Below are 14,500 nucleotides of genomic sequence, written 5' to 3' on the forward strand. Positions count from 1 at the left end.
ATTTAGTGAAAGAAAAACCAATTGCCATAATATTCATAATGGTAATCGCTCTTTTCAGATCTGCTTTTTCAGGGTTGTTTGGGTCGATTGTGACCACCAAATGACCTTGATATTATAATACGACAATTGAGTGTCGGCCAAACTACCATAAGACGAGTCCGAATCCAAAAAACTTAATCGTTGTGTTTTAATATCAAAGTCATTGATGGTCAAACACAAATGACCTTGAAACCTTATACTAAAAGAATGACCGGAATAACCTTGAAATTAAAATATGACGATTTATTATTGTCTGAATTCCCATTACTCGTTACATTTTATCAATTGTTTTAATACCTCCAATCGTTTCTCCTAAATAGTTTCTTCTAATCTGCCGCTAAAAAAGACTTACACCTGTTACCATGACGACGAGAAGCCGTTCGGAACGCCTACTTACATAAGATTCGTTAACAGTGTGAGAAAAAAAGTGTCTCCATCTAACGTTTTGTTATGATGAATTTCGGTTCTTTTTGTTTTTGTTTTTATTTTCTTCATAATTTTAATGTTGAGACTTTTCTAAAATTGGAGAATTAATTTATTAATTTATTTTCTTGTTCTTTTGTTCTCCTTTTTATTTTAAACATTATCGTACAATTTTTTTTACAACAGTTGTAAACATGAGTATATTGGAAGGGCCACTTTGTAAATGGACAAATGTTGTCAATGGTTGGCAGTATCGTTGGTTTGTTTTGGACAATGATCAAGCTTTACTTTCCTATTATACATCAAAGGAGAAAATGGTTCGTGGTGATAGGCGAGGATGTGTACGTTTAAAAGGAGCCGTGATTGGTATTGATATAGAAGATGATTTTACCTTTACAATTACCGTTGATTGTAAAATGTTTCATTTTCAAGCACAAACCGCCGAGGAAAGGATTAAATGGGTAACCGCATTGGAAGAAACAATTCTTAGGCATACACATAGACGCCGACCAAAGAAAAGTGAACACTTTCAACTTCCCTCTATAAAAGATTATGAAAGAAAAATCTCTGAGACTGATACTTATCTTAATCTTCTCATAAATCAAGCGAAATACTTGGATAGTCAAATTGAATCGATTTGTGAAGAAACTGATCGACAGAAATTAATTGACATAAGAGTTTCCCTTTTGTCTCTTTTAGATTCTGTTAAACATACAATTATTCTTCTTCAAATTGCCAAGGTAAATTCATCTTTTGTTCTTCCATCTTTTTTTTTTGTTCTTCTAAAATTGAAAAAAGAAGAAAAATTCTTTTCCATCATCACAATCATCATCATCATTACTTTGCACTATTTAAACAATTGTCCATGGTTCAGATTCTCTCCCTTTTCCTTTCCAAGTTTCTTTTTTCTAATTCAATTTATCAGCTTCATCAATTAATTTGTTCCAATTTCGTATTCACCTGTTTACCCAACTACCTGTTCGTATGTTTAAACTGTTTCCTCTTGATGATTTATCTCTTATACATCATCAACAAAATTGTTAATCTAACCATGTAAACACTTACAATTTTCAATGTTGATTATTGTCTGTGCTCATCTTTCAACCATTTTCATCATGAGAGAGAAGAGAGAGAGAAAGACAGGTTTTATCTCTTCTCAATCCACTTTTTTGTAATGTTCTGGATGGTTAATCAGACAAGAAAAAAAAATCAAATTTGAATCAAGAGAGTGAGACAGAGAGCTAGTGAGAGACCAGAGAGAGAGAGAGAGAGAGAGAGAGAGAGAGATATGAATTCAGATTAGCAATCAAAAAGCATCAGTTTCCCACTTGTTACCTTAAAACAAACTCACACCCCTTTTCATTAGTAATATTTTAATTAATCACTTTTTCCATATAATCTTAATACTAACCATTGATTGCTCATGTTAAATTATTGTTCTTGCTCAAATCCATGTGCGATTCAAATAATAAACAACAGGGAGAGTCTCAATCTAAGTTAGATAATCTCACCATTGTGAAGGTAAACAGAAGGTTTTTCCTTAACCAAAAAGTGATTTTATTTTATTTTCATTTAATTTATATGATTTTTTTATAATTTTCTTTTTTTTCTAATCTTTACATCAATTAGAATACATTAAATCCTATTAATGGTGTTTTTAATGAAAGAATGAACCAAAACTCAGAAGTAATCCAACAACAACAACAACAACAATCAACATCATCATCATCATCTAAAGAACCACAACAATCAACAAAAGATTTAAATCAACTTGAAACAAGGTCATTCTTACCAGATAATCTAAATAATTCAACGGATCCTGTTAAATTATCATCCTCCTTATTATCAACCACATCATCAACAACAACAAAAAGAGTAGGAGGTGAAGAGGAAGAGGAAGACGAAGAGGTTAATCATCATAATTATACCAGTGATCTTGTCAGTGGTGTTACAGGTTCAAGGCCAGAAAGTGTTAGTTCAAATAATAGTGGTGATAGTAATAGTAACAAGTTAAAAAGACGATTGCTTGGTGAGATCAGTGGTTTAAATGGTGTTCCCGAGGTTTCCTATTCCTCCTCCGATGAAGAGGATTGTTTTTATGATGCAACCGAGGAGACACCCAATTCACCTTCAACTGTAGTTGGTTCAATTGATGCTGCTTGTAAATCTATCGAATCTTTTAACATAAACTCTCTCCATGAATATAATAATATGGATTCGTCAACCATTGATTATGATAAATTTTACGAAGAAACCGATGATGAAGATCTTGGCTCATTTGAAAGCCATGGGTCAGTTATATCTCACCTTTTATCTCAAGTTAAAATTGGTATGGATTTGACCAAAGTGGTTCTACCAACATTCATTTTAGAAAGAAGATCTTTACTTGAAATGTATGCCGATTTTTTTGCCCACCCTGATCTATTTATCAGGTAAATAATTTCTATTCTATTGTTGTTTCCATCTACTCTAATTCTAATAACCACCTTACCCTGTCATATTTACCACCTTCAATTCATATTCACATTCATAATCAATCATCATGATGATCCATAAAATCCCAACGTCATCAACCTTTGTTTTTTTTCTTTCTCTCATCTTTCTCTTGTTCATCTAGTATTCCTGATTTTGAAACACCAGAGGAAAGATTCATAGCCACTGTAAGGTGGTATCTCTCTGCATTCCATGCTGGTCGAAAGGCCAGTGTAGCCAAAAAGCCCTACAATCCCGTTCTCGGTGAAATATTTCGTTGTCATTGGAAATTACCTTGTAATGAAAACGATCCCTCATCAACTACCGTTAAAGATGGACCCGTACCATGGGCAGTGTCTAATGATCTTACTTTTCTTGCTGAACAAGTTTCCCACCATCCGCCTGTTTCCGCTTTCTATGCTGAACATGTTAATAAAAAGATTATGTGTTCCGCTCATATATACACAAAATCTAAATTCCTAGGACTCTCAATCGGTGTCCACCATATTGGCCAAGGGTCAATCTATTTATTGGAAAAAGGGGAAGAATATGTAATCACTTTTCCAAGTGCCTATGGACGTTCAATCCTAACAGTTCCTTGGATTGAACTTGGTGGTTCTGTAACTGTTAATTGTCCCCAATCAGGTTACCATGCAAATATTGATTTTTTAACAAAGGTAAAAACAACTAAATCCGCTCATTATTATTATTCATTTTACTTTATAATTGCTGATGAAATTATTTTCTTTTCTTTCATCCCTCAAATTAGCCTTTTTATGGTGGTAAAAAACATCGAATCACCGGTGAGATATTGAATCCGTCAAAAAAAGTGGTTCTAACGCTATCTGGTGAATGGAATGGTGTAATGTATGCGAAAAAGGCCAACGGACCAAGTGAAATGTTTGTCGATACGAAAGCGATGAAAACAATTAAGAAAGTTGTTCAACCAATTTCAGAACAAGAGATTTATGAATCAAGGCGATTATGGAAAGATGTGACTCGAGCCTTAAAAATGCGCGATGTAAATTCTGCTACTAATGCGAAATTTGTTGTCGAACAAGGTCAACGTGATTTAGTTAAAGAGCGTCAACAAGCAAAAGAGAAATGGACCAATCGGGTAACTAGTAATTCCAAACAGCGAAATTAAACAATTTGGAAACAAAATTAATTCTAAATCTATTCCAATTCCAATTCTTTTTCTCCAGGTCTTCCACAATTTAGGTGATAATTGGTATTTTAATCATCCGTTAACTACAAGATCTTCAACGAGCAAAGGAGCAACAACAACAACAACAACAACCACTACCACCACTTCACCAGCAACATCTTGATTAGTGATAATATCAGAAAAAATGATTTGCTTTTAATTGTTACTCGTAAATCACAATCAATATCAAATTGATCATGATTGCAAATTGGAAAATCAATTGATATATTTTTCCAGTTCCCTTACAAATGGATCAACTTTACGCCTTCATCGACCATGTTTGTTATTAATTAACTAATCAAATTTAACTCTTCATATAACATCAATGATCATAATCATCTTCACCCAATCATCCTAATCAATTTGTTATTATTATTATCATCAAAAGAGAAACCCTAGTCGTTCCGTTCTGATCATTTGAAGGGAATCAATATAATTATATTTTTGATCATGAATAATCATTAAGTATGAAAATTAATGATAATTAAAAAAAGTTAGTGAGAAGATGAGATTAAATTTTTGAATTGTCAAATTTGAAGTAGCAATCCAATTATCGCAACTATAGTTTTCCTCCCCTTTCTCTCAATTTGATTGTTGAAATTTTTCAATTAACTTTCAAATTGAGACTATTGATTGTGATTTGTATGATTTACCCTTTTGTCCTTAAATTGTAAATTGAAACAATCTTTGCAAAGTGTCATTAATACAAAATGTGGTTTTGCCAACACTTTTTTTTCATACAAAATTTAATCAATTTGTTTTTATTTTAATTGTTCATTTTTTTTGCTGTCAAAAATGAATTTTGTTGATTGTTGATTGTTTAGTTCAGTTTCAACATTTTTGGTTTCGATTCTAATTGTGTATCTAATAAGTAGACTAATCTATACAACTCGTAAGTCTAATCTGATTAAGGTTCAATGGTAACTTTTAATTGTCGTCTTTGTCTTTAAGTCTTTACTTGGCTTTAGCGAAACCCAAACGCTCATTACCAAGGTCAAATTCAGTGTAATAAGGTCCAATGAAAACATCTCCCAATATCCATAGTGGTCCCATTGGTTTCGGTATATCCATGGCAATTAAGCCAACAAGACAAACTGTCCGTCCAAATTGGCTGACCTGTTTTTTTTAAATGAAGGAACAAATTAATCCAATTGAAAGATGATCAAAGTTAATTATTTACTTGGAGAATGTAATCTTTTCCCTCTAATGGATAAAGTTTACCACCAATTTTAAATGTTATGGTTGGAAGATCAGGAATACGATCACAATCAACTGAATACTCCCCGTTGACCAATGGTTTAGCTTTTAGGAATTTATTTATATAAGTTACTTCCTCGACTGGACCAGCAATTAATGAGGTACCAGTATCGGCGATTGCTTGACAACCACCTGAACAAAATGATTGTTCAAGTCCATCGACGGTAACAGCGTCCATTTCAAATTGCCAATATGCTTTTCGGGTAACAGGAACGTAAGATAAATCACCATGATAGTGATCAGGATCAGATCCACCAAAGATTATCTCACCACCTACACTAGCTGATGGATCACGGCTTAGATAGAAAGAGAAAACTGCATCTTGAACCAAATTTTGTTCAATCATATTCTCAAAGATCGTGGTAACACCGTCAACCGAGATACTTGAAAACCCTAGGCCAAGGATTCCGTCAAATTTTGCAGCAACGAAAGTTATTCCTGGTTCGATAACAGCTTCACCGAAAGTTTGATTCTGAACGGCAGCAGAGCCTAAAAATATCAAATTAAAGACCAAACATTAATCAACACGATCCAACTTATCGTAAATTTTTCACATATCCTACCGATATTGACCACATCAGTGGACAGGAAACCTTTCATAGAACCAGTTCCATAACGTAATTCAAGGTCAGTTCCGTTGGCGACATAAGTTTTACTCTTATTGTGGTCATATTTATTGTGAATTAAACAGGCAACGTTTGTCCATTTACATTGTTTCGAGGGAATCCAAAGATTTGATGATCCGGTGTCGAAAATTACTTTAAATGGTTGACCAGGAGTACCAATTGAAATCTCTCCATAATATTGAGCATCTAAACATTTTGGATAGAAAATAAAACAAACGATTAACTGATTGATTAATTTGATCAACTGATTATCAACGTTATGAAAAGATGAACAAGTTTCTATTTTTTTCCTTCATCAGGTTCAAGATAAAAAAAATAAGTAAGCAATAGTTGACAAGAATTGATTACATTTGAAGTTCAGTAATCAATTAAATGTTGTGATACAATTAGTTAATTGATTAAACAAAGAAGTTGTTTTTCATTATAACCATGAATTGGTTTGATTAAAGTAAATCATCAAGTGGTAATTAATGAATAAGACAGACACACTCTCTGTTAATTGTCTGAGGTTAATCGAGGTAATTGAAAGAGACAAGTTTCAATCTTGAAAATGTTATTAGCGATTAGATTAAATTGTCAAGTTTATCCTTAAAAGTAAACAATCAAATCAATTGAAAGAAATACATATAATAAAGACAATCAACTCGTTATGATTAACAATAATCAACGGTAAGCAAAAAAAAAACAAATCACACTCTTGGGTCATGTTAAATTGATTTGCTGTTCAGGGATTTTAATTGTTTCAATTGTTTTTTTTTCAGGTTAACCTTTTGTTTTCTGAATTCAAAATCAATCGATTGAATGTCAAGGTTGGTGTTAAATGGTTAATTGGATTTGAGGAGCGAAAGAAACAAAGAAACAAAAAAAAACGGTCAACAGTTAAGATGCCCGAATGTGACACTCAAGAAACTTAAAACCTATCGATCGATTCATCTGACCACAGGGCAGAGGCAACACCCATTTTCTTTTCTACTTACCCAGGTAATTACTCAAAGGTTCAGGAATCGGTGATCCATTTTTAACAAGAGCCTTAAGGTGGTTACGAGGAAGAGCATATTTGATTGGAGTGCCAACCGAATGGAGCCGATGTCGAACAGTTTCAATCTTTTTCAATGCAACTCGGAACGATTTACGATTCGATCTGGTTTGACCAATGGAGAAAACTGATAATATCACCAATAGACAAAAAAGAATCTTCATTGTAAGAGAAATAATTAGAAAACAAGAGAACAAAAATGGAAGAAGAAAACAAAGAAGAAGAGAAACAAAAAAAATATTCCACAAAGAGAAAAGTTAACACATTTAAGTCCAAAAGGTTAACACATAAGAAAAGACAAAGAAAGAAAATGAATTTGAATCTATTTTCCAATAAACGAAAAACCAATGACAATCAAAGAAAATGATCTTTCCTTGATGGTGACAAGTTAACAATTAACTGATTGTTGACAGGAGGGAAATTAAGTTTAAATTAATACGAAAAAAAAAGAAAGAGAGAGAAAAATGAAAAAGAAAGTAACAGTTTTTATTAGAAGAACAACAAACTAAACCAGAAAAAGAACATGACAAAAGTGTCGAAAAACGAACATAGATGGCGCCAGGTTTTCGATTTTCGAAAAACTTTATCAATCGAATGAGTTAAATTTCGAGTGACAATCAAAAGCTTTAATTGCAATTAACTGATGAAAATCAATCGGAAAAAGAAAATCTAAAAAAAATCAGAACATTAATCTAGTGACATTTGCAAAGAGAAGAAAAAAAAATCAATCCCTTTAATTAGCAATTAGAACCAATCAGTTAATCTCTTCAAATATTGATAACATACTTTGTAGAGTAATTAAAGTTTTAATTAATCATATTTACACCACAAGGAGACTGATTAACAAGCTGATAGAAAATCGTTGAAAAAAAAGTGTGGAACAACAATTAGAAAATTTGAACAATATTGTCAACCGAATGGTCAACTCAATGACAATTGACCCATATTAAGACAATATGAGTTGTTATAATTGTAAGAAAATCAATTGATCATCGACCAAGTGTCAATCAATTGATAGAATTGACTTTAATTAGTATAAATAATCAAGATGATGATTAGCTATAAAAACTATATGGATAATCACACTTTCCTTAATCACTATACTCTCATTTGTTAATCATCTTAACTGCGTCAATTGTTATTAAGGTGTATATCTTATTATTAATTAGATGTATTAACATTTACAAGGATTTACTATTGATCATCATCACAATCAATAATTAACTTAATCATCATCTCAAGTGGCCTCTTGTTTATTTTTCCCTTTTGTTTGTCAATCTAATGGCGACAGTAAGTCGATAACTTGTTAGCGGAAGTACAATTAATTATCATCCTACCCCACCCATACCTCTCCCCCCTCTCATCATGATCATCATCCTCATCATTTAATAACTGTAATCATCTAAATAACAATCAAATTCATTGATGCTTAATCATCATCTCTCTCACTCTCCATCCTTGAAGATGAAGTTATTATTATTGTTATTACATTGACAGAAGGAAAAAAAAACTTTTTTTTTCTCAATTCAAGTTAACCCAATTAATTTTAATCGTTTACAATTAAAAAGTCAATTAGTTTATTAATTGTTACCATTGATTTATATATATATACATACTGAGCTCGTTTCTCTTTCCGTTGTTCAACAATTAACTTTCACCCAATTAGTTAATTGTTACAATTTAATCGTTTCTTTGGTAAGAAGAAAAAAAAACTTTTTTTGTTTCCTTCTCTTTCTTAATTGTTAATTATTTACACTTTTTGATTGTTGTTATTATTATGAAACCATTATCACAATTAATTATTATTACGATGAGTCTGATTACCACTAATTAAGAGTGTTAACTGTTAACAAATTAAATGAAATAAAGAGACTTACACTTGAGATGATCAAATGATTAACTGTTAATCAAAATAAATCTTAATGGTTGATTATCATTATCATTACGAGTGGAGAGACATTTTTTTCATTCTAATCAATGATCAAGATAAATTTGCAATTAACTAATTGTAATTTTCATTAATTTATTGATTTTCTAATTTCTTCCAATTGGATTAAAAGGTAAATCATATTTCCAATTAAATTAATTACCAACAATCAACGTATGACCGTTAATCATATCAATAGATGTCACCACTTGTTACGAATGAAAAATTTTCATTCAATTTATTAACCAACAATTAACTTGATTAGAAGACAACAATTAACTAAAATAAAAAGTAATCAATGAAATGAATAAATTGTAATTCCATTTGAAATTAATTTTCTCTCTCTCTCTGTCTCTATGTAAATCGTATCATAGTAGTTAATTAGTTAATCCAATTTACTTTACTATCGGATGATAATTTAATCCTAAACCAATACGATTTGTCAAATTAACCAGATTAATCTTGATTTACTAATTGTGATTCCATCGTATTAACTAATTGCTGTCATTAAGATAAAAATAAGAGGAAATTTGATCAAGATTAAATTACCTTTACAACTTTACACAGTTAATATGTTTAAGTCATCGTAAGTTTTTTTGTTAATCAACTAATTAATAACTAAGTGATCAGATTAAGTGGATTAAGTAAAGAAATACAAAAAAAAAGTTGCAAAACAAAACGATGAAAGAGGATTAAGATTAGCGATTAGTTGATTGTAAAGGATTAACTGTTAAGTGAAAACAAGAAATGATAATTATAATTTTCATCGCAACAGAAATAAAAAATATAAGTTATCCCTTGAAACTAATTGTTGTATTTGGATAATTTCAAAATCCTTTCCAATCACAATTAATAATCTTGTCAAAAAAAAAGAGAGAGAAATTAGTTAATTAGTCTCATTTTAATCCAGTTCTGAAGAAAAAGAGAGAAAGAGAGTTAATTAGTCGGCAGATCAATTGACAATTAGTATAAACAGAAACATAATTGAAACAGAAAACACAATTAGTTTTAATTATTTAGGTGTAAAAATACAATTAAGTTAACCAAAGTTACAACCACCTCACACTGAGATGAGACAATTAATCATGTTAATATTTAATATCCAAAGTTAATCAGATTAGTAGTAGCAGAGACAATTACAATTAAGACTAATTAATGTAATATTACAATAACAACAAAGTTAAAGATTAACGATTAACTCCCATTGAGAAAAAATTTTTCCCCGAAAAAAAAACAAAAAAGTTGTAAATGAAAAAAAAAAGTCAATCAATGAAAAGGACAATTTAATGAATGGGAACAATTGAATTGACAGATTATCAGGAAATACTAGAAGCAAATTCTGGTGATGAAAATGAAGATGATCAATTGAGTTGATGATGAAAAATTTTACTATCAAGATGAAATAATAATAATAAAGGTGAGATGATGATGATGATGATAAGAGGAAGATGATTGTTTATTTATTATTTGATTTGGTTGCTGACAATTAACTGAGATAATTGTTGATGATACTTGATGATGATTAACTTATAAGATGTTGTGTCGGCTTTTTAATTATGTTATTTAATTGTTTTGCTTTTCAATTTGTTCTGTTTATGATATGAGAGACCCGAGGACTCGGCACCTTGGCGCCTGATTAAGAAGAGGAGGAGGAACATGGAGAGAGAGAGAGAGAGAGAGTGGGAAGAGGAGGTGGTGAAGGTGAAGGTGGGAAAAGATGAACAGGGAAAAAAGAAGAGGGGAAAAGAAAGAGATTCAAAGAGAGAAGATGAAATTTCATATTTTCCAATGTTTTTTTCTCATTGGGGATAGTTGAAGGTGGAACAGGGTGGAAGTGGTGGTGATGATGAGGAGAGGAAGAAGAAGATGAGATGATGAAAATGATGATGAAAGGAAAGAGAGAAAGAAGAAGAAGAAAAAGAAAAAGAGAGAGAGAAACAGAGAAAAAGGGGGGAGAGTAGAAGGAGGAGTTTACCCAATGGAGGAAAAGCTTAAAGGGAGGAGTTTAACTCGTGTTACATGGAGAGTAGAATGTGAAAAATGGGAGGAGATTGAAAGGTGAAAATGAATTTGTATTGGTTGATTTTTGGAGAAAATAAAAGAAATGTTTCTTTTTCTCTTTCTTCTCTCTCTCTTTATCCTCCTCCTTCTTTTTTCTTCTTCTTCTTTTCTTCTTCATCATCCTCATCATCAACTCTCCTCATCCTTTTTTTATCCAATTTTCATATGACCTCTTAAACCAAAACGTTCTCTCAACGTTTAGAATTTGTTTCTTTCTTTTTTTCCTTTTTTTCCTAATTTTTTTCTTCGTCCTCTTCATCCTCATCTTCTTCTCATATATTCAGTGTGATAATAATTTTTATTATTGACACGTTGATGATTGACAGATATCATCAACTTTATCATCTTCATCATCTTTATCTTCATCTAAATCTAGTTAATCAACTTTTCCCTTCATTTTTATTTTCATTGTTTTAACTTTTCAAACAATCAACTTAAATCTATTAACCTGATTATCCAATTCTAGTGGATTAAGACAAAATATCAAAATTTCCTTTTAATCAATTAATCAATTATTGGTCTAATTGTTTGTTTAATTGTTACTTCTTCTTCTTGGATTATAATTAATTCAATCAATGATATTAATCTTATCATCTAGATGCTTATTACCAATTTGGATTTAGTTATGACCTCAGGTTTGAGGAAAAGTGGTAACAGTAATAATAATAGTAATTTAAACAATTCGAGTAGTGGTCATCATATTGTCCATCCTCATCCTCATCATCATTCTCACCATCATCATCATCATCATCATCTAAATCATCGTAGTAAAGGTTCATCAATGTCCACACAATCAACTCGCTCAGGAACCAGGGGTCAACCTTTAACCTCTTCCAATGGGAACAATGTTAATAATAGTAAATCAGTTTCCAATAATAGTAATCGACCTTCAACCGACTTTTCAATTGAAGCGATTATGGGTCGTTCCAATGGCGATTCAATTGTTAACAATCAGTTAATTGGTTCACCACAATCTCAGCTTAATCATAATCTACATCATCTTAATTCCCAACAACAATTAACCTCTTTTCGAGGTTCGTCTTCATCACCTCCCTTTGTACCTTCACTGGTTTTACCTTTAACTGGACTCAATTCATCTTCATCTTCAACAATCAATTCAAAATCATCAACTTCAGTCTCGGTTAATCATCACAACAACAACAACAACAATCATCATCATCATGCTAATCATTCACCTCCACCGATTTCCCCTCCGTCGATTGATGTTGATTACAATTCGTCTTCCCCACCGCCAATGGAGGCTTCTTATGATTCCCACTCCACCTATTCGGTCACCGGCCACCAGTCGATCGCCGATAACTCGATCACCTCCTTTACGATCTCCATCAATCAGTGAACTCGAACGTCCAATGTCCGGTACTTTGGACAGAGGACACCTTCACCTTCACCTTCCACCGGGTCAACTAAAGATGGTTCATCTTCATCTTGTGGTGGAGGAGGAGGTGAAAGGGCAGGAATGGTGAAAGAGGTGAAAGGTCCAGTCGAGAGGAGAGAGGGGGAGGTGGTCCTAATCCATATGCGGATGCGATTAAGCCCAAATGTAATTGTGAAGAATTGGCTGGAATTAAATGTCACCTTGAGAATAAAGATCTTTGGGATAAATTCAATGAACTTGGAACTGAAATGATTATCACCAAATCTGGAAGGTAAGAGCAACAAACAATTAATTCTCATCATAATTTATAATCATTTTCTAATCAATCGATAATCTATACAATTAACTATTCACGAAAGAACTTAAATGAAAACAATTAACCATTTTCTAAAATCAATACAATCAATTTCTTATTATAACAAATTGAATATAAAAGTTGCAACAGAAAAAGAGTCAAAATATTTAATCAACAGACTTAATAACAACAATTAATTGACTCATATCACGATAATCATTTAAACAATTAATCTTAATCACCATTAGTATTAAGAAAATACCACAACAACAATCAAGATATTGAGAGGGAAAAAAGAAACTATCAAGTTTCAACTTCCTACACAATCAGAATTAAATTAATTTCCAATTATCAACAATTAACCAGAGAAACTTAAAACCCTTTTAAAAAGTAATCAACACAATCAACAGTTATTATCATGTTTCATGAATAAAAAACAGAGACAATTAACTAATCAACCTGAAAAGTATCTAATCAAATGAGGCAAAGTTAATTATCAGGCATTTTCTTAATTGTCAACAACAACAATTAAAGAAAATTGATCAAAAATTGAGAAGAAAAAAAAAACTTTTTCTATCCATAGGATTTTCCTAACAATCTATTTAAAGTAACAACTGAATTTAAATTGTTTGCTTTAATTTTAACGAGAAAATTAAACAATTTGCCAACGCAGCTTAATTACAATTAGTAAATCATAATCATAATCATAATCGTAATCATAATAACCAAAAATTTTGTAAAAACAATTAAATTGATGATAATTAACATTAGTAAACACAGAAAACATCAAAAAGTAACAATCAACACAGAGACAACAACAATTAACTGAAAGATAGTTAATTAACTAGTGATTAAAGTTTACAAAGTACTTTAATTACAAAAACAGAAACACAGAATTACAATTAAAAACAATCAACACAAAAATCCAGTTAAACACAATCAAATCATAGAGAGAGAGAGAGACAATCATGATTAACTAAATTAACTTCTAGAGGATTGATGATGAAACAAATCAACAATCAACGGTAATTATATTATAATAATCATCCAAATAATCATGATTGGTTCATATAATTTATATATTTGATTGTGGTTTTTTTTGATAACATTAGTTAATTCACAATAATAACAAAGTTAATAACATTAATGATCATCATCATCATCATCATATTAACGTAATGGTTTACACACTTAAGTATAAATTGTTAAGGTCAAATTGTTTTGTTATGTAATTAACCTGATTACATTGAAGGTTGGCCGAAAATTGTAATTTGTTATAATATAATAATGATGATGATTGTATTGAGGATGATCCTGATGATGATGATGAGGATGGCGATGGGGATGATGATGTTTCTCATCTTTAAATTGTTGTAATGTCAATTTACCAAGAAGCTTGTTAATGTTATCATCCAATTGATGATTCCAATTGTTTCCTCTTGACTGATGAGTTTTATATATAGAGAGAGATGATAAGGAATAGGAAAGGATGAAGATGAAGATGAGGATGAGGATGAACTTTCTCTCTCTCTCTTCCATCTCTTACTTTCTTATCTTCTGAAACCTATAAGATGCTCACGAATCCACAAGAAAAGTAGGCAAAGTGAATCAAGAGATTTCATGATAACCTATATTCTGATTAATTCAATTTCTTTCATTTTCTTTTTCTTATATATTCTAATCATCCTCATCTCTATCATGATGATGATGATGATGGTTTTGTTTTTGAAACAATCGCATGATTGGATTATCTTGATTAAT

General features: G+C 31.3%; 3 protein-coding genes across 4 annotated transcripts in view; 2 read left to right on the top strand and 1 right to left on the bottom strand.

The window, feature by feature from the left end:
- Positions 1–484: 484 nt before the first annotated feature.
- Positions 485–4,891, top strand: LOC128393530 (oxysterol-binding protein-related protein 9-like). Of its 2 annotated transcripts, none has more exons than XM_053353714.1 (5): positions 485–1,202; positions 2,092–2,894; positions 3,080–3,611; positions 3,704–4,051; positions 4,140–4,891. In XM_053353714.1, the coding sequence occupies exons 1-5, from the start codon at positions 657–659 to the stop codon at positions 4,263–4,265; spliced, it is 2,355 nt and encodes a 784-aa protein (XP_053209689.1). In that variant the 5' UTR covers positions 485–656; the 3' UTR covers positions 4,266–4,891. The 2 variants fall into 2 exon arrangements, with proteins under 2 accessions (XP_053209689.1, XP_053209690.1); XM_053353715.1 differs by lacking the exon at positions 485–1,202 and adding an exon at positions 1,748–1,983.
- A 157-nt stretch (positions 4,892–5,048) lies between these two features.
- LOC128393537 (lysosomal aspartic protease-like) lies at positions 5,049–7,506 on the bottom strand. The gene is made up of 4 exons (XM_053353721.1): positions 7,002–7,506; positions 5,962–6,210; positions 5,322–5,887; positions 5,049–5,257 (listed from the first exon to the last, which is right to left on the bottom strand). Exons 1-4 carry the CDS (start codon positions 7,222–7,224, stop codon positions 5,096–5,098), a joined length of 1,200 nt encoding a protein of 399 aa, XP_053209696.1. The 5' UTR covers positions 7,225–7,506; the 3' UTR covers positions 5,049–5,095.
- A 3,316-nt stretch (positions 7,507–10,822) lies between these two features.
- LOC128393545 (T-box protein H15-like) overlaps positions 10,823–14,500 on the top strand; it is a 29,419-nt gene continuing 25,741 nt past the window's right edge. The window contains 4 exon segments of the mRNA XM_053353731.1: positions 10,823–12,329; positions 12,331–12,437; positions 12,440–12,496; positions 12,571–12,715. Coding sequence (XP_053209706.1) covers positions 11,647–12,329; positions 12,331–12,437; positions 12,440–12,496; positions 12,571–12,715 — 992 coding nt within the window. The 5' untranslated portion in view covers positions 10,823–11,646.

Source organism: Panonychus citri, unplaced genomic scaffold (genome assembly GCF_014898815.1).
Source record: "Panonychus citri isolate SS breed McGregor unplaced genomic scaffold, ASM1489881v1 Contig00138, whole genome shotgun sequence".
Lineage (NCBI taxonomy): Eukaryota > Metazoa > Arthropoda > Arachnida > Trombidiformes > Tetranychidae > Panonychus > Panonychus citri.